The 27,896-nt window shown below is 38.8% G+C and overlaps 1 protein-coding gene across 2 annotated transcripts; it reads left to right on the top strand.

Moving 5' to 3' along the window:
• Positions 1 to 26,499, top strand: LOC104963002 (RNA-binding motif, single-stranded-interacting protein 2-like). Of its 2 annotated transcripts, none has more exons than XM_010791548.1 (14): positions 1 to 124; positions 8,849 to 9,000; positions 13,620 to 13,678; positions 13,893 to 13,984; positions 18,295 to 18,452; positions 18,571 to 18,650; positions 18,775 to 18,884; positions 19,066 to 19,109; positions 19,313 to 19,403; positions 19,913 to 19,963; positions 20,633 to 20,743; positions 20,854 to 20,934; positions 22,214 to 22,301; positions 22,824 to 26,499. In XM_010791548.1, the coding sequence occupies exons 1-13, from the start codon at positions 53 to 55 to the stop codon at positions 22,292 to 22,294; spliced, it is 1,182 nt and encodes a 393-aa protein (XP_010789850.1). In that variant the 5' UTR covers positions 1 to 52; the 3' UTR covers positions 22,295 to 22,301; positions 22,824 to 26,499. The 2 variants fall into 2 exon arrangements, with proteins under 2 accessions (XP_010789850.1, XP_010789848.1); XM_010791546.1 differs by having other exon boundaries at positions 8,846 to 9,000.
• The last annotated feature ends 1,397 nt before the right edge of the window (positions 26,500 to 27,896 follow it).

The raw sequence follows: 27,896 nt of genomic DNA, 5'->3' as shown, positions 1-27,896 counted from the left end.
TCAGCTGGCAGCCTGGGCTGTGCTCGCCGCTCCGGACATAGCGCCGAGAAAAATGCTGCTCTCCGTACCGCCAAGGGCAGGAATCAACCCATACAACGGCTATAACAGCAGAAACAGCAAAAAGGTAAACGCTTTTGTTCTTTTTCCTTATTTTCGGCTTGTTCGCCCTGCTAGGTAACAAGCCCGTGTCTGTAGCGACAGAAAAGGGCTTGTGACAGTGAGCTGCAGTGTCCTTGAAAAGCGAAACGTACTGAATTTAACTTCAGACTTGGTGGAGTGAGAAAACAGCTTGTGGAGCAGCCGAGGTCTGTGAAGGTGGGAGAATAAGCCACGGCTGGGTCCTGTCATGTTGGACGCCTGGTGTTTTATTTCGTAGTATTTGTGCGTGTGTAGTACAGTGAGGATGTCGATACGACTCTGCTCACTCATTTGAAAAAAGTCAATGGTGGAGAGCAACTTTTATGGGTAACTGTACCGTGTCGGGATAGCGCGTCTGTGCCTGGATGTGTTTGTGGAAGTGGGGGTAGGGTGAGAGGCAGGCTGAGGGAAACATGGTACCAAATGAAGTATGCCTCTTTCTACGGACACTCATATCTAGTATTAAATCAGGTCTTCATTGTTTCGCTGCCTCATAAGTTTGCATAGTTTTTTTTTTTTTCTTGTTTCCCATCTGAAAACGGAATATGGCCCCACCCCTTGAAAAATCCCACCAGACGATGATGAACATTCCCAGAATTATGAATCGCGCTCTCGTCGTTGTTGACATTGTCACTTTTGTAACCAATATGTAAGGGAGTCATTCTCTAAGCAAGATGTAAAGCACAATAATACAATAGTAATTACAATTAAAATATCTTCCCTAAAAGTGGAATACATATTTCTGATTGCTGATGGCAGATCATGTTTATGTTACTCCTAAAGCCCCTTGCATGTATGGTTGCATGTTTTATGTGTCTTCTCCCTGTGTACTATACATTGGCTTTGAAGTGATTGTTAAAGCTTTTTCATTATATGGGACATGATGTTGTGATTTCACAGTAGCATTTCTAGTTCTTCTGTTCTGGCCCCTCTTTACAGATTTTGTGACTGAGTGATCCTGAACCCAAAATGGTATTTGGAAAATGTATTTTTAAGATTTGTCTCTCTGTGATCTTGGGCACCGCCTGGCTGCTTATCCCTCCCACATCGGATGTCAACACTAGTGTCTGCTGAGGAAGCATTGCAGAATTGTTTGTTTTAGACACACTCACAGACAGAATTTATAATTTATTTTTATAACTCACAATTTTTTACTGAACACACATTTATATGCAGTACTTCATCGTTACAAGGTTGGACCCCATTTCAATGCTATGGGGAGACTATTTGATAAACATATCCCTCCATAAGCTATTGTAGCAAGTCATTTAAGAACACTAGGGACCAATCAAAATAAAAAAGTCACTTTTTTAATGTGAGCAATCTTTTTTGTGGTTTTATAAGCGTTAGTGTCATTTTAAATCCTTGAAATTAATCCCTGTTGTTTCTGACTAGTTGTATGTATCATAGATGTATAATATTCTATACATTAATTGGCAATTGTTAAGGTAACCATTCACTTTACTCTCGGTTTTACGTATAAGAAGATTCATTTGAATTGAAAATAACATTAAGTCAAATCCCTAATTAGCCTGGGTTCACTTATTGTGTTATGTAACTGAAAGATAAGTGAGAATGACACAAATTTGCAAATTAGCTCCGCTCAAAAATTGGAAAAGGTTGGAAAATGTTAACCTGGCTCTGTATAATACAGCATTGGGGAAGTTGTTTGTATTTTATTGATCAAGTTATCATCATAGAAACATTTTAACAACACTTTATCTGTGTGTTGCCTATCATAGGGCTACACCATACATAATTGAAATGTATTACATTCATATGATCTTTATATTTACACCCTTTTCCTTACTATACATATTTTACTTTCACTCCATACAAATGAAGCATGACAACAAATAAACATTTATTAAATAAAGAATCTAAGAAGAAGTACAGTTTTCTTCTCCAGTTGTTTTAGTGGGCCTTAGTTCAGAGAGAGGTCAAGTCTCTGTGTTGTTATTCCTAACATTCCCTCCCCTATCTCTTGCTCACATTCTGCCATACCTGAGCTGTATGAATACACAAAATAAAAGCCTGATCACAAAATAAACACGGTGAGAAAAGCTCTCTCCGTACTGAGCCTGGCGATTAAGAGGCGTTTGGTTTCTGTTGTGCTTTAAGCCAGCCTCTCCTCCCCTGACTCAGCGCCTCATTTCCTCCCTCAAATAAATAGAATTAATGTGTCCCAAATCAAATTTGGTCTGTTTCCGTGTAAAGCTTCCTGGATGGAAAAATAACAGGAGGCGGCTTGTCGCTTTTTAAGGTATCCTGCGTCTCTCAGGGGCCCATCGAATAGCTTGTTTTTTTACTTGTCAATCAGATTTTTGTTCTCATGTTGGCGGGAGTCTTTTTCAATCTCAACACACTGCTGTGATTTTAACAGTTGTATGAGTTTAACACACACTCATACAACTGGAGCATTACATTGTCACAGGGACTCAAGTGTTTCGTTAAAAAGACCATTCAGACATGGCCGAATAGCAGAAGTAAAATCAGTGATTTCACCCTTTCACTTTCAAATTCCACAAGCTTTCATGCGTCAGCAGTGTTTCTTAATTTTACCAATGCTGAGTATTCTTAACCTTTGTAACATTACTCTTTGACAACTTTGACTGCTCTATGTGTCAGCAGAATAATGTATTGAATTTAAATCGAGGCTTTTTCACCAAAAGATGCTTGTTTCAAAGCTCACACGTTTAAATTAATACACACATAGAACATTTAGGATAGATTGATTGAAACCTCCTTATATATAACCATATGGTAATTAGTAGGGGAAAATTACTTTTATAAATGCCTTGATCAGAGTTAACATAGTTAGTAGAGGAGGTTTGAGGTTTGTCACAGAGAATATGGTTCGTTAGCCAGCTAAAACCAAATCACCGAAGACATTGCAAAGAAATACTAGATGTCCTGGAAAAAAGTCCTTTGAAATTGAATAACCCTCAAAGGTAAGTTCAGGATAAAAAGGCACAGTGATTAAGGTTAGCTGAGGTTATCCCGGATCATTGCTGCTGATAATATCTTTATTCAAACAACCGTAATAGTTTCTGTTTTAAAACTTGATCAGGTCTACTTGTCTGCTTGGTGAATCAAACCATGACAACATTGACGGATAACTGTTTTAATCAATCACATGATTTATTTATAGCACGCAACACTTAAACTCTGCTCTTAGCAGTCGAGAGTAAATAACTAAACCAGCAACCTGCAAATAAATAATAAATAAAGACTTAAAATGGAAGGCTTTTGAATAATATTTCATTGTTTTATACAGCTATGTAGAAGTGAGTGCCAGTGTTTTCTTTTTCATATTTTCCCCCTTTTTTAAATTGATTTGTATTCCTGTATTATTTATCGTATGTCTAAACAATGAGACTAATTTGGCCTCTTGACAGCAACCTTTTCCATTAAAGGATTCACCAAGTTCACATCCTTTCAGCGATGACCCTTTGTGCTTGCACCTGTACTTCTCTACTAGCTTTTATTGCAGGATAGTGCCTATTGGAGAATTGTGCTCAGCAAATGTCTAATCTCAAAAGACATCAATCATGCCAAATGTCAGATGTCAAGTTTTTTGAATTGCACCAAAACAGGGATTTGTCTTGTTTTACCCCTCAGGCACATTGTAACTTTGACCAGAGACAGAAGAACAAACTAAAACACTGTGACTGATAACTGTACCCAGAGTATGTCAAACATTGTTCAAGCCTCATCAGCATGTAGATTTCCCCATCAGCCTGACATGAACTGAAACCAACCGATGTCTGGGAGGTTGTAAATCAATCTAGAAGCATGGGTTTTACCTTTTGTAATTGTCACTGGATATGGGAATTATACATTGATGGCATTCAATGTGCAAAAAACAGCATTCATTATAATACATTTAGCATTTGAACTCACTGACATTTGGTAGTTAAATAAATACTATCCACCCCTGTATTCACTCTCTCGGTTATAAATATTATACTAGGGAGTACGAGGGAGTAATGTCTAAAAAATCCAGTATTTGTCAGGCTGAAATAACAAGATTATTTCAGTTACATTTCCTCACATGCCAGTTGTTTAAAAGGCACTGAAGACTGTTTTCACCGAACAACACAAATACATCACATACATTTATAATTTCTGTCTACATGGTTTCATTTTTTTTAAATAAACCAGCTGTTCTGCTGCAGTGACTCTGTCCTCACTGAACTCTTCCGTACAGTCACCTTTGTCCTCATGGCCGTCGGCCAGTTATATGTTTATCTATCTCTTTGTTTAATGTGTCAGATGTTCTGGATCGGTCACCAGCTTCACTGCCAACAGCAAGCCCCACCAAGGTGAACAGGTAGGGAGACAGAGTCCTTGGAGAAAGCACAGCTGTCAGAAATCTGATGCCAGAGTGCCTCACATTTTGTTAGATCTCTAGCTGAGCCGAGGGCCAGTGTTTGTCGGTGTCTGTTTCCGAGCTCTCCGGCTTTCTTCACCTGACCTGGCTTAAAAGCCCTGCATGCACTGTGCATGTGCATCAAGGTGTGAGGAGCAACAACATTAAGAGACAGACTATTTGAAATTGAATAGGTGTAAAAAAAAAAGAAAGACAAAAGTTAGGGGAATGTTGGAGACAGACAGGAAGGAGGATTCAGGAACGAGTCCGGACGTGAGTTTAGTGTCGCTGTCACCTGGTTGGAATGCAGAGCTCATTCAAATGTCCGTGTGTGATAGCATCAGGAGCAGATACAGAGGATTTCCTGTCAGCCACCATATAGCAGCTTACTACTTTACTAGTCACAGTCATCACCTGACCTTCTAATATAAAGAGACTATTTTCCATTTTCTATTTGATATCTAGTAGTAGGCAAAAAGGACAGGATTCTGTTTAGAATCAAATATTTTAACAAATGTTTGTCGATGCTTTAAAGGCGAACCTTTTTAGTATTACATTATTTTTCCCATGACTCATTTTCCTTGTCAGTAGTGAAGTGGAGCTGGTATAGAGCAGCAGCTCAGCAGCGTAACTCTATACAAGCCAGAAGCTGCGCCCGCATGCAGACAGGCTATAAATCTGTGCATTAGCATGGAAGTCGGTCAGCTGGTCAGACAGCCATGGCTCTTTCCTGCCTCAAGAGAAGACAGGCAGCCAGGACATGGGAGGGCGGGCAGACCCCCCAACAGCCAGGAAATCCATGGAATTCTGTGGGTCAAACTGGGGTCGACTGGAGAAGCCCCCACAGGGAGAGACGGCGATAAAAACAGAGGTGGAGTGAGACTAAAAAGAGGCCTGGAAATCGAAACAGAGAAACGAAATGAAAATGTGATTTTTTTGATCTATTAAGAGATTAAAGTAAGCCAGCACCAACAACAAAAAGTATTTGAGAAAGACACTTCCTGACAGCTTCCTGATTTAAGTTTACATCAAGGTAGAGGAAATGTTATTATTTATAGAAGTGTTCTTGGTTTTTATCTTAAGTTTTATTCTAAAAATATCCAGCGCATTTTTTTTTAGCCTTTTGTTGTGAATTTGGATGTACACCATCGAGGAGAAATTGTCACATCAGCAGTAATACTTTGATGTAATGCATGGAATATTTATAAGGATAAGAAAGCCATCAATCAACTGCCCAATTAAATATAGCATTATTGGAATTAATCAGATTTTCTTGCTTTGAGTGTAATGAAGTTTTATTAAGGATCTACTCATCTGTTAAATTGGAGCAAACGTTTGAATTAGTGCTTGAGCAATTTAATGTTTTATTGAATAATCTGCAAATTAGTTTCTCAAAACCCGAAGCTATTTAATTGAATTTAAACAGTAATGACCAGAAAATCTCCATATTTGAGGCATTATCTGATATTTTTGCATGGAAATATTACTTTAACTATTAAACAATTATCAAAGTAGTTTGGGATGCAAAAAATCTTCAATCAATCAATTATTGTTGCATCTTAACTCAGCAACTACTGATTAACTATTCTTTATTTTTTAGAAGTGTTTCTGCATAGGTTTTGTACAGAAAAGCCTGAAATCTAATCAGCAACCAGTTGGGTACAAAAGGACGTTAAACTGTTGTACTTTAAATTTGATTGGTTCAGTTTGAGGTGTTTATGGTTATGCTTGCTGAGCATTTTAAAGACCATAAATGAAACATTTGACTCAAGCTGTTAAATATCTTTACAATCAAGCACGTTAAAGGGGTATCATTGTGTACCCACAGGTGTGAGTGCTAGCGCCTCGCATGAATGCATGTGTGTGGTTGCAGCCTGGTGATTTAAGGGGTTTTGTTGCAATGGCGTGCTCCTGGTACAGTCTGGAGCTTGATTGGTTCTTGGCACTCTGGTAAAGAGTGTGTGAAGGAGATTACAGGTCTCCGCTGTCCTGCTCTTTCATTCACAAATTAGCTGCCTCCGAAAACGTATTCATCACAAACTACACTGTGACAAAATAGATCAACTCTTCCGGGCAGGTTGGGCAGTGTTTCACATTGGCCCTCAGAATATTCTGGTCTGAAAGGAAATGAAACATATTTTTATTGTAATTAAATGAATGGTGCTTTATTTATTATTCAAATGTACAGGGTTGGACAATTGACAAAACAAAAGAAACATTTGTACAACATAATGCGACTCTACTCGCTGTCAAGAAGACTTTCAGTTGAGGCTTGAGTTGAGTTTTTTATTTGAATCTTTGAATTAAGAGTAATATTTTCATATGGATCTTTCTCATTTTAAGAACGAGAACACAAAGATTGGGATGTAATAGTAGCCTCATATTTGAGATGCATACCCTAACTACTACATCCCTGGTTTGATTTCAGCAAATAACACAAAAATACCAAATCTAATCAAACCTATTTATTAGTGATCTTACAATATCAAAGTTCACTACACAAATAGTCTAGGAATGACTGAATTATTTACACAATATATACATTAATAATCAGAATTATGAGGTTGAACTTTAAAAATATATTTAGGTGGACAATGAAGAAAATCATTCTGGTTTCTAAGATGGCAAAAATAAACTTTAAATAAACTGAGTGTAACTGAAAGTGCCTTGAGTTTGATCTGTCTGTGCGTGTTTACTGGTTAACATGTGTACATATCCCTAGAATGAAAGAGAAGAAAGGAAAGAACACACACCTTTTTTCTTTGTTTCCCTTTGAGGAGGTTGTGTCCTCACCTTACCTGACACAAGAAAAAACATATGCAAACTGTATGGGTTCCTTAAGCCGTAGAGGATAGAGGATTATCTTTGGAGAAATTAGCCTTTTGTTGAATCTGCTGCTGTGCTGCTGGCAGAACAGAGGTCAGAGGGGCTGCCTGTGTGGGGGGGGCTCCATGCCTTATGGATGGCGTCTAATTAGCGGGATTGGCTGACGTTGCTGGTGGTCCTGGTATGACCGGGACTTCCTGCTGGGCTTTTCCTAAACACCACAAGTCTGATCAGTGACCCTCTCCTCTACTCTGAAATCAACCCATTGTCCTGCTGGCGCCTCGTCCAGTCGCTCTCTAAAAAATAGTCGCTCCACCCTGAGGGGGCTGAGCTCAGTCAGAAAGCATATATGTGCTTATACCTTCACACTGAATACTAACATTTGGCCGTTGAGATTAATCTGATTATCCTGCAGGAAAAAAATACATTTGCAAGTTCTGGCGAGCCTGGTCTGAACTCAAGTGTATTTATGGCCTCTGTTTTATTTTGGGAAACTGCCAGTAGATCTATTCCTGGAAAGAGAGGTCTTTTCTTTCAAAGTGATAATGAAACCGCATTTATCCAAATAAAAAAAATACTCCTCTGCATGGTTGCACAATCTTTTGTTTGATTTCTCCAAGGAGAAACACATCCCCGAGTGAGAGGTGGTTGTTGCGCAACAGCCTTTCATGTTCCTAGTGTTGACTCATCTTCTAGTTAACCGCCATAGTCACTGGCAAGTCCTCACAGACTCACTGATGAAACGAAACAAACCAACATCAGAAATTAAAAGGAGGTGTAGTATTGGATGAAGTAGATTACGGATCAGTCAGATGGTCACAGTTCCTGGTGTGCTGCCTTGTAATGTGGACTGAACTGAACCCTGATTTTGCACCTTGCTGCTCAGGGTCTTGTTTGGAGGGAATGGTCAGGACACTTTTAAACCTTGTGCGCGTCAAGTTTTGGGCGATTGAATGCAAACTTGAACAGATGGCAACAATTTATTTAGAAATGCCTGCGTCCATAAGTAGAAGCAAAAAAAGACGAGGAGCTGAAGTAAAAACACAGTTCCTATCGGGTCGATTATTTGATTCCACGTCATCAGACTGACTAAATGTTAGCTTTAGATCTTAAGAGCTTTGGTTTTGATATGCACCGCAATATATTTTTGTGGTTCCAAAAGTAAAGAAGAAGTTACTCAACATGGAGAAAGCGTAAGAGGCCCCTTTTCCCTATATGGAGTAGGCAGCGAAGAGGCCCCACATTCCCCTCAGAAAGCACTATTGGTGAGTGTTGACATGAGGGCTGTATGATATCATTTTTCGCAGCTCCCACAAAATGATCACTCTCATGCAGGATCACCCTCTATCTCTCATCATCTCTAAACACTTCTTGGAGTTTTTCACACATGAAATAATAACAAACATCGCTTTGCTGGTTCAACGTTTGCTGGTGTTTTAAGAATATGAAGTATGTCCTCGTCTGTGTGTTGATGCACAGTCCACTAAATCTGTTTCTTTCTTGTTGCAGCAGACCTATGTGTCTTCCGGCCACCAAATGGCGCCCCCCAGTCCCAACAGTAGCAGCCACAGCATCGGGGGGGAACAGCTGAGTAAAACTAACCTGTATATCCGCGGCCTCCATCCTGGGACCACAGACCAAGACCTGGTCAAGCTCTGCCAACCGTGAGTGATATTCACACTAGGGCTGCTCGATTATGGCAAAAATCATAATCTCGATTATTTGGGTCAATAATTGTAATTGCGATTATTAAATGCAATCATTCATTGACTTTGAAAACATCCATTTATTGTACTTTAAAACAAATACAGATAATAATTTGAACTTTTTAACTGTTTAATTATACGTTCAGGGTAATCAACTGAAAAACCAATACAAAATAAAATAAAAATAAATTATACATTCATATCTACATTTAAATAAATAATATCAAAATAATAAATACCAATAAACAAGATCAACAAACATGTTGCAATGCACTGTCACAACCTGAAAACTCCTTAACATATATTCAACATTTTGGTAAAACATATTCAACATATTCCACTCACTCCACTGGGTCAATAATTGATATCACGATTATAAAAAACGATTATCCATTTACTTTGAAAACATCAATTTATTGGAGAAAAAACATTTAAACAGTATGTTTTTAACAGTTGATTAGCCTGAACTTTAAGTATAATTCCAAAAAAAAANAAAAGTAATAATAAAAAAATAATCGTTTTATTTAGATTACGTTGTTTTCGTAATCGTTGCAAGCCATAATCATAATCGCGATTAAAATACGATTAATTGAGCAGCCCTAATTCACACTGCTTTTTTTTCAGTTGGACTGAGAATATTGAAATTGAAAAAGATCCAATATCACACAGACATGTTTAATGCGGAAACTCAAGAATTCCATATCGGAAGACACATTAATGAAAGAATAATCTGACATTACAAAATAATACGCCTATTGATTTTTGCACAGAGTAACGTTGCACATCTTTTCATCACACAACATTATGTCAATTTATTTCTCAAATTGTCAACCTATTTCTATGGTGCAATATCTCATCAAAATAAGTGCTCTATCTTTTAATTGTTTATTTATTACAAACTTCAAATGATCATGTACCAAAATCTTAATAATATGTACGTTGCGCAGGTATAGGCTAACGTTATAATATTACAAGATTAATACTATTTAAAGATTTCTTAATTAGAATTAAGAAAGGTATATCGTTGCATGAAATACCTTAGTTATATTTGAGCTTTTGATGAGTGATGTAAGGATGTAGCATGTAGCAATTGTTTGTGATACAGTGTACCATCTATTACCATGTAGAGCCATTTGTCTTGAATGTCACAGATGGGTTGTTTAATGTTGACAGATCGTAAAGGCAAAGGTATTGGCCTCAAGTTGTTATCCCTTAATATTGAATGAAACTATAGTCTCACTATAGCTGGTAGTACATTCCAGCCCACCATATCTGGAACAAGTTTTCTTTAGATAGTTATGATGTAACATGAGAGAAAGAGTTAAAAAAAAACCTCATTAGCAGATAGAATCTGTGCTTTCTGTAGCTATGCTTTTCATCTGTCGGACGCATGAAATTCAAACGTTTTAAGGCCATCATTTAATGTTCATAAAAAGGAACTGTTAAGGTAGGAAGGAAGGAAAAGTTGTTTCGGGAATAAGGATACTGAATTACCACAACTCAAGTCACTTTGATTAAACCTTGACAATCATAGGAAACACAAGAAAATTGAGGAAGAATACAGAGGGTTGAGAAAAGCAGAGGATGGGGGTTAAGAACCAGAGAAGGGGCCACAGAGAGGTTCGGCATGTTGCCTCCTCATGTCCTGATCTAACCTTTCACTCTGTGTGAGGATAAATTGCCTCCACTGCAGTGAACCAAGACTTACAGACCCTTAAAATAAAAAAGTCTAGCCTCTATAGGATGCAGGCCCCACACACACCAACACACACACTGATCAAACCCAGTAATAAAGCAAACTAACTGCGGGTCATGGCTACGCTGTATGGCACACAAGTGATTTGTGAACCTTAGCCATGCATCCGTCATCTCCCCGGGTCGTTCACAGTAACAACACACCTGAACAAGCTCTGGCCTTAGCTAATAGAACCTTACCTGACATTACTACAACATAGTAATATGTTTGTGTCACGCCCCAGTGTAACCACTCTGACCCTACATAAGGTATCTTGGAAACATCAAATCCACAGTGCACATTTACACAGCTCATGTGTTTATAATCTTGTTAATATTTGAGTACACGCACATTGTCAAAGCTTGAACAATCAAAGAAAATGTGAAATCTGCGGTCTGTAGGTGAAACAGGCACCGGAGAGTAAAGGCAGGGGACTGACAGAGAAGTCATTGTGGGGCTGTTAGAGAAGTTGACAGAGGACAGAGGCTTTAGGTGTGGGTGGGAGGGCTTCCTCTGAAGGGGGAAACTTAAATGAGGGAGAAAAGAGTAGCATGGCCTGCTGGGAAAGAATGTCAGACAGCCCTATATGGGTCAGAGCTGTCTTTTAAGTCCCTGTGGCCTCCGCAGTGTACTGGGCTGCTGTTCTGCTGCACAGGGCCGAGGTAAGGGTCACACTGTCACTGCTTTCAGACCTTTGAACTCTGCTGGGGTCTCCGTTGGGGAAAACATGAAACGTTTGATGTAACGTTTCTAATGAAATCTCAAACCGATCAATAAGACTTCGGTGTTTTTCAATCTCAGTATGAGCTTCAACCTGAGCCAGCATTTATGAACTTATGTTTGATAGTTATTATTTATTTCACCTGAACTTTGGTTTTTAACAATAAATGTTTTATCAAACCATTTATTTGTATATGTTTACATTTAATTTTTTTTTTAAAAGGCCAAAGATTTTATAATGATGTATTCCACAAAATATTAAGATTTGCCCTGCATATTTATGTTTATATCATTAACAAGAAACCCATATTTTCTCTGTGTTCTTGTTATTTGTTTTTTATATTCACACATTTTCATGATTTCAAATCTGTCTCTTAGGGATCTGTGTGTGTGTATCTTTCAAAATAGTGTGTTCTCAATCTTAATACAAGTGAAAGGAGATTTCCCTAAAGAAAATATGATAATGAACCCTGTTAAGTTATGATGTTAGTGTCCCTGAACAGATACCTTATAATAATGAAGAGGACTTTTTTGACATGTCAGTTTAAGCTTAATCTTTGGCCTTTTTTCTGACAGTTTTTGAAAAATGGTATACAGTACATTGCATGCCTGTTTCGACATTTGTGTTTGAAAAACTCAAAGATATGAAACATTTAAAGGTTGAATTTAATTTTAACTTGAATGTGTTAGATGATATGAAGCTTCAGTGTATATACACATAATGACCACTCTGCTATGCACATAACCTATGTGAAGGTCATCTGGCTATGTGGCAGTGGATGATGAATTATTAATTTCTGCAGTGAGGAAGAGTCCTTTATAATGTCTCTATGCTGAAGGTAATGTAATGAATACACACACCCAAATGCTGTTTTCAGGCCCTCAAATATTAAGTTTCCTGCTTTTTCTCTCTTAATCGAAGTGAATATCTTTGAGTTTTGGACTGACAAAACAAGACTTTCACAGACGTAATCTTGGTTGAGACAAAATAGACATGTATCACCGTTATCTGACATTTCATAGACCAAACTAGTGATTGAGTAATCGAGAAAATAGTCTGCAGATGTATTAATAATAAAAAACAAGTTGAAGCCTTGATTTTGTTTAGCTAGGTCCCTGCAGTGACAGTGTATTCAGGTCTGATTCTTTTGGGCTAATGTCCAATGAAGGAGTCAGGAGTGTAGGACCCAGCGGTGCTGCGATGTGGGGGTGGAAAAACAGAGCGAGGGAGAGGGATGTGGTGGAAGGAAGGCGAACCGGAGGGGTGAAGCATCAGGTTACAGTGTACATTCCACTCAGACGCCATGTCGCCCAAACAGAGCAACTCACTGGCTAAATTCACCAGACAGGGGCAGGTCTATTATACTGTAATGCTGATGCACAGTCTTAAAACACTGCGTTTCTTTATCCTCCACATCTCCCACAACAACACTTATCATTTTCTGTTTTAAGGGGATTTGAATAGCATGAATGTTTGATGATACTGCATCAATGCATTCATTGCTTCTCCTCTTGCTCTCTCCTACAGAATAGGCTGAGCAATGTGTTTTCTATAGATAACTTAAATGACATGTTAGAACTTGTGTTTCTTACACAATTTGATTTATGTTGTGTGTATTGGAATGGATCAAGCTTCCAGCAGGTTTCCTCAAAGGCAATATTTCTATTTGCGAGTTAGGCATTGCTAGTGACAACACTTTGAAGCTTAATTTGAGCCAAAAATACTCGAGAGCAGAGCTGTATTTAGTAGAGAGGTGCGTGTTAGTGTGTTAATGTGTGTGGAGGTGTGAGTGGTAAAAACAGGCTTGGAACAAGTTGTTTTTGGCCCTAGGGTGCTGTCTCCTGTCTGTTGAGAACAACTCCAGGGAACAGAGTAACTGTAAAGCCGTCAACAGCAGACAAAGACAAAAAGGGTGGAGGTGAACAAAGTTTTCTGTGCCACTTAGAATTGACTTAAGAAGACACACTTGATGGCATGAAAGAGTATGAGTTCATGTTTACACCTGTAGTCAGGCAGCCTGAGGAAGTGGTGCAGCAGTGATATGCAGACGTAGAAGCAGATCCCTTTTGTTGCCCTGTAGTCACCTCATGATACATTGACCCTGTTTTCTTGTACTGGCAGGTATGGCAAGATTGTGTCGACCAAGGCAATCTTGGATAAAACCACCAACAAATGTAAAGGTTAGTAAATCTGTTTTTTTAATGGAATCTTCTTTTTTTTAATGGAACATTTTGCCAGGCTAGCTTTTTTTCCCCCTCCTAAGCTAACATGTTTCAGTTTCATTTTATATGAACAGATATGAGAGTGGAATTGATATACTCTCAGCAAGAAAACACATAACTCTAAAATAAATAACATTACAGTATCCCTAATATGTAATTGTCCTTTTTACAGGATATGGCTTTGTGGACTTTGACAGTCCAGCAGCCGCACAGAAAGCTGTCACCGCTCTGAAGTCCAGTGGGGTCCAGGCTCAGATGGCCAAAGTAAGAATTGTCAAGCTCTCGACCATCTTCCTTACACAGGCACCACTTCTTTCACCCTCAAATCCTCAAATCACCGTTGGGTTAAACTTGTCCTTTAACATTATGATCCAATCTTGCCTTTACTTAAAATATAGTAAGCCCTAAAGAGCCACCTGCTTAACTTTGACCACCAAGAGTCAAATGTGGTCCTGTTCATTTCTCTATCATGTAAAAGCTTATGTCCTGATTGTCCGCGATTGTCCCGTTGGCAAAGGTGCAAGCTGAACTCTGGTTTATCGGGAGGCGTGTGTTTTGTTACACTTTGTTGGATGAACCTGTGCCAGTAATTGGCAATTACAAGAACCATATCATCGGTTTTACTGTAGACTAGATTTGAAACTTTTTGGAGTGTTTTTGTTAATTCACCACTTTTCGCTTGTCAATTCTTCTGTCTGTGCTTTCATGGCATTCTTTCTCCTCTTTCTTCACCACCTTGCTTCTCCACACACCCTTCTCTCTGTGCTTGTGTATGTTGCTAACCTGCTCCTGTTGTAGCGCTTGTTCTGAGCTCTTTGTCCGAGTGTCTGCAGTCAAAGCTACTCTTGTCGGCCCATTAAGCTGATCCCTTTGGCTCTCAGACTCCCCATTGAGGGAGCCCAGGGGAGGGTGCCACTACACCCACTGTCAATGGGACAGGCACAATGAGCTGGCATTGTCCATGGTCTGGGCCCAGGCCTGGGGCTGACACAAGCACTTAATACACTCCACCCTAGTGTCCCCGCCCCCCTACCCATGTCCTGCACCCAAACAGACCCACTGCAATGTAACACCAGGATCTCCGGAAAACTGTAACAGATCCACGCTGCCAGCTGACCTCAACCAGTCCACTGCAACTAAACCCGGGGTCTAAGTTCTCTGCACCTCCTCTGTAAAAGTGCCACACAATCCTGCGTATCTCAATACCCAGCAAGTGCGACTCGACACCAAGACTCAACTCGCACAGACATGTGCTCAGTCAGAGGTGTTGATAACTACTATAACATCCTAAATATACCCAGCTGCTTTTGGAGTCACTGGGCTATCCCAAGTCAGACAAAAAGAAGCATTAGTCCAGGGGTGCCCAACCTTTTTTGAACCGAGAGCTACATTTAAAGTTGCCAGTCTGCCGAGATCTACCAGTCCAAATAGAGAGGCGTAGCCATTACTGACAGCCTACTACCACTTCTACTTGTATAAAACTGACCTTTGTACGATTAATACTTCATAGAATACTGCAGATCCTTCATCTTACCTCTTTCTAATCCACACACATACAAGTATTTAACGGAAGTTACACAACAGTGTTGTTGATACAGAGTTGAAGTTTATTCCTCCGTCACATACTACAGTGGGTAATGTTTTCAAGAAACATTGAACAGTGCTGCCACATATGACACAGGAAAAAAAGAAAAGACTCTGAACCCTTTCTTTGCCATTATATAAAAATAGTGTTGCTACAAAAGTATAAATTAGGCTTACTAATAAGACAACTCAGATCTGAAGCTACACAGGAATCTGCTGCCAAAGTACAATAAAAAAGACAAAATTAATAGAATCAAACCATTTTTTGTTGCATTTTAGTAGAGTATAAAAAGAAATGCCTTTAAAATAGGATGCAAGCAACACTCGTTTCTTAACCTGAATTGATAATAGACTATAATCAATTTAAACAGAACATATCTTAATGTTTGCATTCTTAAACCAATTTATACAATAATTATAATGAATAAGTTCAAACAAACTAAAACTTACTGCTGATTAATAACGGTATCTAACTTGAGATTTCATTATTTAAAAAACCTGTTGAAATGCTACTGTTATTTTTACTGTCCCCCAAAAGCGCGTCGGCAGCCTCCAGGAATGCTTCTTTCACAACTTCGCCGTCTTTGAAAGACTTCATGTGTTTCGCAAGAACGTGACTGACACGATAAGATGCTATGGTAGCAGCCTTGCTCTTGTTGTTGGGCCTGGTGAAAATGGACTGATGTGCATTTAGCTGTCCTTTCAGGTCCCTCCCCTTTTGGGAGCGTAGGGCAGAATTAGGAGGGAATTCCGTCTCGTAGCGTTTGTGCACTGTTTTGAAATGTCGCTCCTAAATTACCCTTCTTCGATAAAGCCACGCTCGCATTGCAGATGAGACAGATGGACTTTGAATTGGAATAGATACAAAAATAATCATCCTCCCACTCGGAGTGAAAATGATATATTTTGGGCTTTTTTGCTTCTGCCATAATTGTGGTCTTTTGTGTGTGCGGACTGTCACTCCTGTTGACAGACACGGACAACGTCAGCGAAATAGTGCCCAGTCCACTGCCCACCAGCCACGCCCCGACACATGGGCTCACGCCGGCCAATCACAAAGCTTTGTTGCGTTCAAGTGCATTATTCTGGCACAGGAAGATTATGTTATAGGACATTTTCGATAAAACAGAATATTGTTGTTCTATTTTTAGACACATCTCGCGATCGACTGGGAATCTCCCCGTGATCGACCGGTTGATCACGATCGACTGGTTGGGCACCCCTGCATTAGTCTAACATCAGTTCAGTATCAAACCCCTTAAGTGAGGTTTCACCTGTTTGCACCTTCACCATGGTGCTGCAAAGTGTTGTTCACAAACAGAATGAGCCACACCTAGCACTGGCGGTCCTCAGAGTGTGTTCAGTCCCCGATCGAGCCACCCCAGCCGAGGGCCCAGAGGAGCCGTCTGAATCAGGAGAATCATGGCAGGGTTAAAAATAGATCCGTTCTTACTTTCCTGAACCTCCCTGTTCAAACTCAGACGTCAGCTCGCATGCGCTGCTCGACGCACAAGCAGGCAAATTCAGAGACACACCTCAGCAGACCTTGAGCCTGGAGCCACAAAAAATGCACTGTGACGCTTTAGCAAATCTTTTTCACATGTGCCTGGGCCGGGTCCAACAGGAAATGTGCATATCTACGACAGGATGGATATGTGTGTGAATATGAAACTGGGATGTCATTTGTATTAGCCAAGATAAAAAGGTAAATAAAGGATAACAATGAGAGTATTTTTCTTTTTTTTTTCATTAGTTTCATCTGGCCATAGACCTCCTGCTGTGGGCCACTGTGTTACATAATGGCCATATTGCTGCACCCAGAATGACGATCACAAAAACACATGTGATCTCTTGGCCAGGTGGCTCAGGGCTGAGAACAGAGGCTTCTTATAAATGCAGTAAATCTTTATCTGAGATAGGTGTTTGACTTACATCAGACAGTTTCCTTTATGCAGAAGTGAAAAACCTGTTTGCAGAGCCATCTTAAAGAGTGTTAGGAAGAGAGGACAAAATGGAAAATGATAGCGATAAAATACATTTTGATTGAAGAGAAGAGCCTGTGAATCAGGAGGCACTCATTTATCCTATTCTTCTTTTTTTACTAATTTCTGTCATCCTCCTTTTTCATTGCTCAAGACTCCCAACTACTTCCTATCTTGTCAGTTCCCTCCCTCCTTCGGTACAGAAATATCAGCCGTTTAAGTTCCTAATTTCTCCCAACCTCTCTCTTCTCTATCCTGCTCCTTCACTCTCTGTTTCCCTTTCCCCTCTTTTTAGCCCGGCCTCTTTTCTCCCGGTTGCCAGACTCCTGTTGCTCTCTGAAGTCCTTAACTTCATGCCTGGCTTCCTGTCTGCTTCTGCACACTCACACAGGGATTCACTCTCAAGCTACTGACCCAAAATGAGAATCAGATCTCTTTACTTGCAGTTATGCAGATCTCTTAATCAGGCGACATCCCTAAATATGCTACTACAAATGTATATCAGCATGAGTTGGTTTATGTGTGTGGGCATTTGGATTTTTTAAAACCAGAGAGTTAGTTAAGTAATTGTTACCCATTGGTGACAAATTATTCAGGGTGTCAGTCTATTAGTACTAATTGCTTTAAAACATTTGTATTCGTATCAGGTCCCTTAACAAAATGATGCTTGATATTTGTTAATGTGGCAAGAGTGATGACAGGTGTTTCTAGAAAAGACACGTCGCAGTACTGCCTACACAGGGATTTATAAAGTGTGAAAAAGATATTGATATTGACAAGACATTTTTCATTTTTTCAGATTTTCAAAAGCTTAATGTTCGAATAAATGTTAACCCTTTAAAAAGACACCTGAAAGCAGTGAAGTGAACTTGGTATTACAAAAGACACATTTCAGATGTCTGCAGCTTCTCCACCAACATGTGTTGAAGTAAACAAAAGTAATCACATCCCCTCAGGTCCAGAAAAGATCTGTATGCAAACTGATTTTTATGTCCACTTCCTGTGCAGCAACAAGAGCAGGACCCCACCAACCTCTACATCTCCAACCTGCCAGTGTCCATGGATGAGCAGGAGCTGGAGAGCATGCTCAAGTCCTTTGGCCAGGTCATTTCCACACGCATTCTCCGAGATGCTAACGGGACCAGCCGCGGTGTGGGATTTGCCAGGTTCGATATGAAACAATACTTCATTGTGGTTTGTAATGATTCGAACCCAACAAAGTGTCCAATGCGAACAAACAGTGCTCCAAAGGAAGGATTACATTTGACTTTGACTGTATTTCAGAATGGAGTCCACGGAGAAGTGCGAGGCCATAATTCAGCATTTCAACGGCAAATTCATCAAGACCCCCCCAGGAGTGCCTGGTGCGTGGAATGTTATTGTAGTATTACAGGAACCTGATATTGTTGTTGTTGGTGCCAGAGCTCTGTGTTTTTGTTCCTCGTTGTGACCATTGAATCAACTCTTTTTTTCTGATCTGTTTCACAGTGCCCACAGAGCCCTTATTATGTAAGTTTGCCGACGGGGGTCAGAAGAAGAGGCAGAACCAGGGGAAGTACCTCCACAATGGAAGGCCCTGGGCTAGAGATGGAGATACGGTGAGATTTTAAAATCACGATTCTTAAAGGGAACTTTCTGTGTTCATATGTTGTTGTTTCAAGTTGGAAATTAAAGCAAACACATTCCTCTCAATCCTTGCTACAGGACTGTTTTTACTACAGGCTGCATTGGGGTTTGCATGACCTCACTGTTTATGAGTCCTTTGTATTGTTTTCCCAGGGAGGAATGACGCTTGCGTATGACCCCACAGCCTTACAAAATGGGTGAGTGGTGTGCATGGACTGACTGAAAACAGTCCCAACCCTGCAGGAAAATAAGAGTTGTGCTCGAGCCGTGGTGAAGTGCTGCCCTCTGCTGGGCATTGCAGGGACTCAGACATGCTGTTAATGCTGTTAGAAACATTCTGCAGATGGTTGACATGGTGTGCCTGTGTTCATGTTTTCTTTTTGCTCCGTGTGTTCGACAGCTTCTACTCACCCTACAGTCTGGCTCCCAACCGAATGATCGCCCAGACCTCCCTCTCACCCTACATGCATTCGCCTGTCTCATCCTACCAGGTGGGGGATTTCATTGTGTTTATAATTCAAATGCTGACTCAAATGTGCCTAAATGGAGAACACTAAGTAAAGATTTCCAAAAGGTTGTTTTCATGGCATAGGAAAATGCAATCATATTTTGTGAACAAAAGCAATTTTGTTGGTTCTCTAAATGTCAGATATAACATAATTGTTGTCTATGACGCAGTTGCAGACTTTGTACTTGATCGTATTAGGAAAGTGCGTTAGGAAATGGTCCAATGTTGTGACTAGTTTTGGGCTGTTTTAAGCCATCAAAATAACAGGAATTTTGAAACTGGGCGTTGTTCCCCTTTAATGCCAACATCTTATTTTCTGTGGCTTTTCCTGTGCCAAACTCCTCATTATGTCCACATGATGTCAGTTAATGGACACCCAGGGAGCACAACAGCTCACACTACTGATCATGTTTCTTGAGATTATCGTGACCTGTCTCCGTAAAACCGTAACATATTACAAATTAATTTCATGACGTGTTTCCTGATCTATAGGTACACAGCCCGTCCTGGATGCACCATCAGTCATACCTCATGCAGCCAGCTGTGAGTATCCCTCCTTCACTTTATCTCCTCCCCTCATATACACTATTTACGTTAGCTACTTCATGTATTTTGGGGGAAAAAATTGCAAATATAACCAAGAAACATTTGAGAAGTCGGGATGCCTTCTCACCAGTCTGAGATGCATTGTTTGTATATCCCTTGAAATGTTTAAAAGGAATATATGATAATATGGGTTTTAATTTGGGTTAACGTTCCATTCTCACTGGTATCATATTGTCCATGTTTTACTGTATTTTTTCTGTTTTGCTTTTATTTTACATTTTATTTTTTAAATGGTTTTATTTTAACCTATTTTCATTTATTGTCAGCTTTAATTCAAGGGAATTTCATTAGGATAACTTTTTTATCTTGTTCTGTATTTATTTTATTATTGTTGTTATGTTTTCTTCTTGTTCTGTAAAGCACTTTGAGCTGCTTTGTGCATGAAAGGTGCTATACAAATAAAGTTTATTATTATTATTATTATTATTATTATTATTGTAGCCAAGTCTTGACATGTTCATTTGTACCTACAGTATGGCTTAACTGTAGTTCCCGACATAGTTTTTTATTTTTAGTTCACTTGTGATGGATTTAAAACACTCTACATTAGTTCTAGTGCTTTAGACTATAATTCCAGTTGTAAAGTGTGTCTCTATGCATCCACAGGGTACAGTTCTTACCCCAACCATGGAGCACGCCATGTCCATCCAGCCCACGTCCATGATGGGACCTCTCGCTCAGCAGCTAAGCCACATGTCCATGGGCAGCACGGGCACAGTCAGTACCAATCACACACTCACACACACTATGCACATGTGCCCATAGATAACTGTCCTGATAATTACAAGATGAATGACTACTTGTTTTCCTCTCTGCCTTCCCTACAGTATATTCCGGCCAACACATCTATGCAGGGGACCTACATCCCCCAGTACACCCAAGTGCCTCCCTCCAGTGGCCAAGTGGAGGTATGAAGCTAGTCTCAACCTCAGCTGCTTACATTTTGTATTTACATGAAGGGGATGACTATCTATTAAAACTGTGATGGGGACGTATTTCCTAAAACTTGTAGCGTGGCAGGTCATTTGAGTTTGACTTTTAAGGAGTGGCAGAGTTGGTGAGAGATGAATCAAAGAAGAGGTGTCTATTAAAACTGTCAACTGACAGATGTACTCATCTGGAGAGTGGCCATGTGCCCTGAAGGTGTGTGTTGTATTTTACAACAAGTGGTGGCTTGGCTTTAATGATTCCTAAGCATCCTAATAATAAAAGGGAAAACTCTGTTGCATCCGACATAGTTATATTTTGTAAGATGAAACAGAAACACAGGACAAGTTAAAGTAATTCAATGTTGTCGCAAAACTTGATAGGACAGACTTCTTTTAAAATACAGATTATGAATGAACTGGTTGGTTGTTAAGTGTATGAACTGGACTCACTATCCATACAATTGTTTATTTTCAATACATGATCAAACAATTATTTAATGATAAGCAAATGAGTTGAAGAGTAAAAGACTCAATATCTTTTAAATGTTTTGAGTTAGCTTATGTCCTTTCTGTTATAGAAGTCTAAGTAAGTCTTAGTGAACATTTAAATATAAATAAATTGTATTTTAAACTTTTTCTTTCTAAATATTAGTATTATAGCGAATTTCTCACTGCAAACATATTTGAATATTTAATGATATCTTCCCAATGCACTTTGGTCCTGTGAAGTAAAATATTGCTGCTGAACAATGGGACTGTATGACCTCCTCCGGTACTCAACCAGAAGAGCCTTTGCCACACATAAGTGAGAGCAGCAGGCTCCTGACTGAGCGCGCTGCAGGAGGCGGCTCAGCCTGCGGGAGACTTGGATCATTTGTTGGGAGGTGGAGCTCAGAGAATAGTTGGGAAGACAGGTTTATGAATGGGAGAAGGAACTCAGGCTGTGATTGGATGGATGAGATGAAGTGGGAGTGGAGTTACAGGTTTAAAGTAAGATTTACCTCAGCCACTCCTTAAATTGTACCACAAGACAGATATGAAACATGCCTTCTAGTAAATACGTCCTGCAGTTCGCACTTCCAACATATTTGACATATTTTACTTTTGGTTAATTCACTCAAATATATGTTATGTATTTTATTCGGTGGGGAGGGCAGCGGGGAAAATACAGTTTGTCTTTGCGCTTCTTTGATTTAAAAAAAAAATGCATTGAAATGATCAATCAGTTCTCTCTTTGAATAACCTCTCTTTTTTAAAGGAGAATGGGGGTCAACAGCAACAGGTTGCCTTGGAGAATCCTGCAGAACACACAAACTACTCGTACCAACACACCAAGTGAAGCTAAGGTGCGACTGCTTTGCCTCGCAAATAACACAAATGTACCTGTGCAGGTGACCTATTTTAAGAAATGTGTCACCTGCAAAGTCATATTCATGCAAAATAATGTGCAAAATAAGGCACACTTGTTTCAAATCCTTAAAGTGAAGAATTGGTTTCCGCTTATTTGCCACTTTACCAAGATTTCTTTACTTTTGGTCCGAGCCAGGCTGATCGCTCTCAGCCTTTTTCTAGCCTTAATGCTAAGCTAAGCTAACTAGCTGGTGGCTTCATCTTCATGGCTGCTTTATTGTAAAAGACCAAGTAGAATATTGTGTTACTTACACACATTTTGCATACTCATATTTTGACATGGTGCATGTATGTGTATTACTGCACAGTCCAGGCATATTACTTTTTCAAAGAATGATTTGTTGTTATAAAATTCTTACTGTGTGTGTATAGAAGTCAACTTTACAGATGTGTTGTGAGCCGAACAGAGGTTGAGGTACAGGGCATTAATCCTACATTGTGTGTGTTCCCGCTCCCAGCAGGGTGAAAGCACCAGAGGAATCCACCAGGCGGGATTCAGCGGAAAGATAACGGTGCTCCGTACCATCATTAAGCACCCGGACTTGAACATGGATAACAAAAGGAACGTGTGTGTGTGTGTGTGTGTGTGTGTGTGTGTGTGTGTGTGTGTGTGTGTGTGTGTGTGTGTGTGTGTGTGTGTGTGTGTGTGTGTGTGTAATTTTTTTTTTTTTTTAAAGGAAAAGGACAACACTTACATCATTGGACTTTCCTGCTCACATCCTCAAGAGTCGATCAACCAAAGGTGGGAATCTTCATCGCAGAAGCTATGATCTATTTTGATAACTGAAAAAAGGAACATAAAAAGTTTAAGAAAAAAGAGAGGAGGAAAAGACACAGAGCATTATTTTTGTGCACGTAATATAACAAATTCTTATTTTTTAAAAAAGCATTCTGGATGTTTCAGGGTGATTCGAGGAAGAGTTGAATCACTATGTGTCTTTTTTTTGTTGTAAAATATGCAAACTTTTATTTTTATTTCCTGATGTCTGTTTGATGTTCTATTAGAAGCAGCGAGGGCGACACTTTGTACAGATTTAGAAACGTACAAAACACTTTTGCTGGTCTGATGTGTCGAGTTGTAACCGTGGGGATGCGAACCGTTTAAAGCTACTTCTTCCTGTAACTGCTGCAGAGATTTCCATTCACGCACAGACGATAAATACAATGTTTATAGTTTATTACAATTATCATTTTACATCCTTCCATAAGTGAACAAAAGACAATCAATTATTTATATTTATATTTTAATTAAAGTTCTATTTTTCAGAGTTTTTAAATCATTGAAACATACATTTAAAGAAAATAAATTATTTAATACTGTAATCTATAAAGATGTGATGCAACTGAGTTCATCGCATTTATGATGAACTCTAGTATTTGGCCAGTACATTTGTTTTAGTAGTTTTGATGCTTAGATGGTTTTTAATTTAGTCCTGTTTGCACCATCACAATGACAGCTGTTAGTCTCCCTGTTTTAATGTAACCCTGTGTTACATGCGTGTCCATGAGAAGTGGTTTTAAGCGGTTTTGCTTTTGGCAAACCTTCAGGTATCATTAAATTCATCCTCTGTTATGGAGGCAAGTGAACATGTTTTGATCTGAGCAGTTAGATTACTGAAAGATGATGTACAAAGAACAATGCAGTTAATAAATAAAGATAAAGATATGATAAAGCAATGAGGGGAATCAAATAGAGGACTAACACGATCCCTGAGAGTAATTAGTTTGAAAGGAAAGAGAGCTGTAAGTCTTTTTTTTCAATGCTGCTGTTGTCACCTGAGTTTGATTCTCTGTCCGTGATTTTTTTTAGTTTGTAGAAAATGAAATGTTTCTGTTTTTCTTTTGTCTGTCACTTGAAAACTTTTTTGAGCTAATTTGCCTTATTTTTATGAATTTATCTTTGACGTAGTTTAGATTTTAGCTGTAGATTTGTAGCTTTTTACAGAGTAGATTCGTCTCTCTGCGTAGGGATTGATGTTGTTTTCTTGTGCACATTAAGTTTTCGCTTGTTTTCACACAAATTTCCGCTCCTCACCTTGTGTCGTCTGTCCTCATATTGTGTCAGGTCTGTTTATTAAAAAGGCTTCCAGAGTGGAGAGTTATACCAAACCATGACTTCAGTTAGAGCTGATCCAAAAGATTCATACGATGCTGCATCGGTGTTGCAACTCAAGCTTCGTGTATGTTTCAGTCAGTGAGTGAGTGGAGCTCATTTCAACACAGTGCATCCAAATATGTTTAATTTATGCAGACATCTAAAACTGTAGATATGTAGATAATAGAACTAATGGTTTTACAAAGGACTGCTCACTAGACCATGGAAGTGCCATTAATTACAGCCTTTAGTGAGACAGCAAGTCTGAATGAGTGATCCAAAATTCTGCAAAAACAATTTTTAGCTAAGCCTTAATGTTTCCTCTGAACAAATTGCCTAATCTCTCGTAGGATGGACACTAAGTTGTATATACTGCAGACATGGCAACAGGCTTGTTTGAAATGCCGTGTTGTGAGTCGGTTGTCACGGCGGTCGTGTTAACTGAAGGGTTACGAGGAGCTTGTCTTCCTGCTCTTCCACAATCCATAAATGCTGTGTGCAAACGTCTTTCTCCACATCGCAGTTTGATGAATCTGTTTCTAACACTTTACATTTTTTTCAACTTTTTGCTGTGTGTTTGTATTGTTGATTTCCGCAACCAAAGATGTTGTTGCCACCCATCTTGTAGCTCTCTGTCAGAGGCAAACTGCTCCCTTTCGGAGACAAAGAGGTCTGCTTCCGACAGGTTCACACAGAGAAAGATCACATTAACAGTGGTGACGTTCACACAATATTCCACATTATGTCCACAGTTCGAGGTTGTGTGAGAACTTGGTGTGTCTGAACTGTGTGTTTTAAAATAAACATAAATGGTCTGGTTTTGTTGACGTGTAAACTAAGCAGAGTTTCCCTTTAGTATACGCCATGGAGCAAACAGACTCATTACACACTTTATGGGCCTCTGCAGACACCCAGCAGGAAGCCAGGGCTTTTACCATTATGAGAGTTTTCAGACACAAAAGCTAATATTGTAAATAGACTTTTACCCCTTTCACTTCCTCTGCACACATTTTGTTTGTTTTTCCTTGTGTGATTTTTTTAAATGATTTATAACCTGTCCAGATAACACAGTGACTAGCAAGCTTTTTCAGATTCAGTGCTCATGAAGGAACATGTCATGGATATTGTTTATATGTTCAGAGAAATAATACTCCATATATTAGCCATCACTTTACAAAAACAGGATTTTGAAACTATGAAATGACCACCTGTTACAAAGCAGTGTTTATTTTAATATATATATATTTAAACTTCTGCAGTGATAATTCAACAGGAAGTTTCCAAAAATAATTTAGATCATACAAATTATGCAAATGTGAGTTACATTTAAAATGTTGGGATACTTCAACGATACACGATTATAGCTAAATCTCCTTGCACTTAATACTTTAAGTCCACAACAATTTGAAAATGTTGTTTTCGTCCATCCTAATGTAGATTTGATGGCTTATTTCATAGCTTCAAAATGTTTTGCTGCTAAAACAGGGTTTCCAAACAGGTCGTTAGATGTTGCCCAGTCTGGATTTTCAAAATGTCACTTTTTAATTTCAGTAAGCCTTTTTTGTTTCATTTTAAACTTGATGAATCTAAATTAAATTATTTAGTTTTGCAAATAGGCATTTTTAAAATAGCTTTTTTTTTTTACAATATTAAAACATATAATCGTTGTCTTACGGTTAAATGTTTTAAGATAATAATAACAACAATGTGTCGCTCCACACTGTATGAACCAAATTAGTTTGAATCCCAGACATTTTGAAAATCCGACGGGTTTATTTTCCACTTGCTTGTGAACAGTTTTCTTATTTATACAAAAACTCATTTTGTACAGTTTTGTTAAGAGGAAAGAGGTTTTGATATTTGGTTATTTTGCAAAGCCACTTGGCTACTGTTGTCTTCCTGTGCCAGAGTTGCTAAATTGTCTGTAACTTGTGTGTTTTTTTATTGATTGAGATAAGATTTTCATTCTTCTTGGTTTTCTCTTTGAATTTGAATATGTCATTTTTTTCTTTTTTTTAATAAAAGCCTTGTTTCAATGATTGGCTGAACTGTGTTTTTGATTATAGTTCTAATGGTAACTGGAAATGGTAATAGTCACTAGCCTCTGCTGTTGCGTTTGTTCTATCAATCCCTGTGGTGGCCTGTGTCATCACAACACATCTGTATCTGTTTCTGCTGCTCAAAAGGTCAAAGTTGATGACCCACTTGTTGCAGGTTGTGGAGGATTGTAGTCCAAACGTTTAATCTTGACTGGGAAGTTTCTCACATTTAAAATCCTGGAAAAAACCCTGCAAATGGGTTTAAAGGACAAGACAGTCAAAAACAGTGCTAGAAGATGCTAAGTCAATATAATATCCAATACGGGTGTGAGGGTTCTATCAACAAAGTACTTCTAAAAAGACAATGTTTTAAAAATAAATGTTAAAATAATTTAAATGTAGTCATTTGTAAAAAGCAACCATCAATCAAAATGGATACTTTAATGTGTTGTGCTAGATTGATATAAATGTAAAAAATGAAGGAAATAGTATTGACATTTATTTTCTAAAACGAAATCTACAACCTTACTAACCATATCCCAGCATGCAATAGTGGTCACCAGTCCATTACAGGGCTAACACACAGACACACAACTAACGTGGCTTCTTATATGATTGAAAACTCTTAGATAGTAACACATAATAATCCACATTGTAAACTCTCTTACACATATAAGACAAACATCTTTTCATGTGTCACTTTTATTAGAATAATGTCAGAATCACAGACAGACATAACTCAGTGTTCTTACAAAAATAGTTTTAACATGCCATGTGTTTTTATACAGTTAGATAATCCTAATGCTCATGTTCTGATCTTCAAATTGTTTACATTAAATTATGTTCTATCACACCCCAAAGGCCACATTTAAGTCACAATACACATTGCAACTGATCTCTAATAGCTAGAGTTCATTGTTAATGTATGTGTGATGCTACAAACACACTGTTTTTAAATCCAGTAAGATTTGCTCAAACAGTATTTTCCCCAAAAATGAAAATCCATGCTCAACATAAACTGAAAATACGTTACAGTAGTACCTTTCATCTATGGAAATGTGCTTTAAAAGTAAGTATAAAACATATTGTAACTTGTAATCTAAAGGTGCTGTTTTTTAATCTCTGCTTTTCACTTATTGATGGATGAACATCCAAACTGATCTTACTTGACTCTACGGAGCTTTAAAGGTCCCCTATTATACTGTTTTTCAATACTTTATTATAGTTCTCAGATATATACAAAACATATCTCTGAAGTGTTTGGCTCCAAATACCAAACAGCTCATTGCAGCATCCCATAATCCCCTCTGTTTAAGCCCTGTTTCCAAAGTGCTGATTCTCTGTCTATTACTTTAGATGAAAATAGGAGTCACTCCCCACGCCCCTCTGAGAGATAT

Source organism: Notothenia coriiceps, unplaced genomic scaffold, assembly GCF_000735185.1.
Source record: "Notothenia coriiceps isolate Sejong01 unplaced genomic scaffold, NC01 NC01_scaffold00035485, whole genome shotgun sequence".
NCBI classification, from domain to species: Eukaryota; Metazoa; Chordata; class Actinopteri; order Perciformes; family Nototheniidae; genus Notothenia; species Notothenia coriiceps.
The sequence above is the reverse complement of the archived record's forward strand: the minus strand, read 5'-3'. Positions and strand labels throughout refer to the sequence as shown.

Excerpts from the sequence above, each read along its gene's own strand:
- LOC104963002 (XM_010791546.1), top strand. The coding sequence starts at position 53 with ATGCTGCTCTCCGTACCGCCAAGGGCAGGAATCAACCCATACAACGGC. Across the intron at positions 13,679-13,892 it reads AACCACCAACAAATGTAAAG|GATATGGCTTTGTGGACTTT; the intron begins GTTAGTAAATCT and ends TCCTTTTTACAG. Across the intron at positions 18,453-18,570 it reads CGCGGTGTGGGATTTGCCAG|AATGGAGTCCACGGAGAAGT; the intron begins GTTCGATATGAA and ends ACTGTATTTCAG.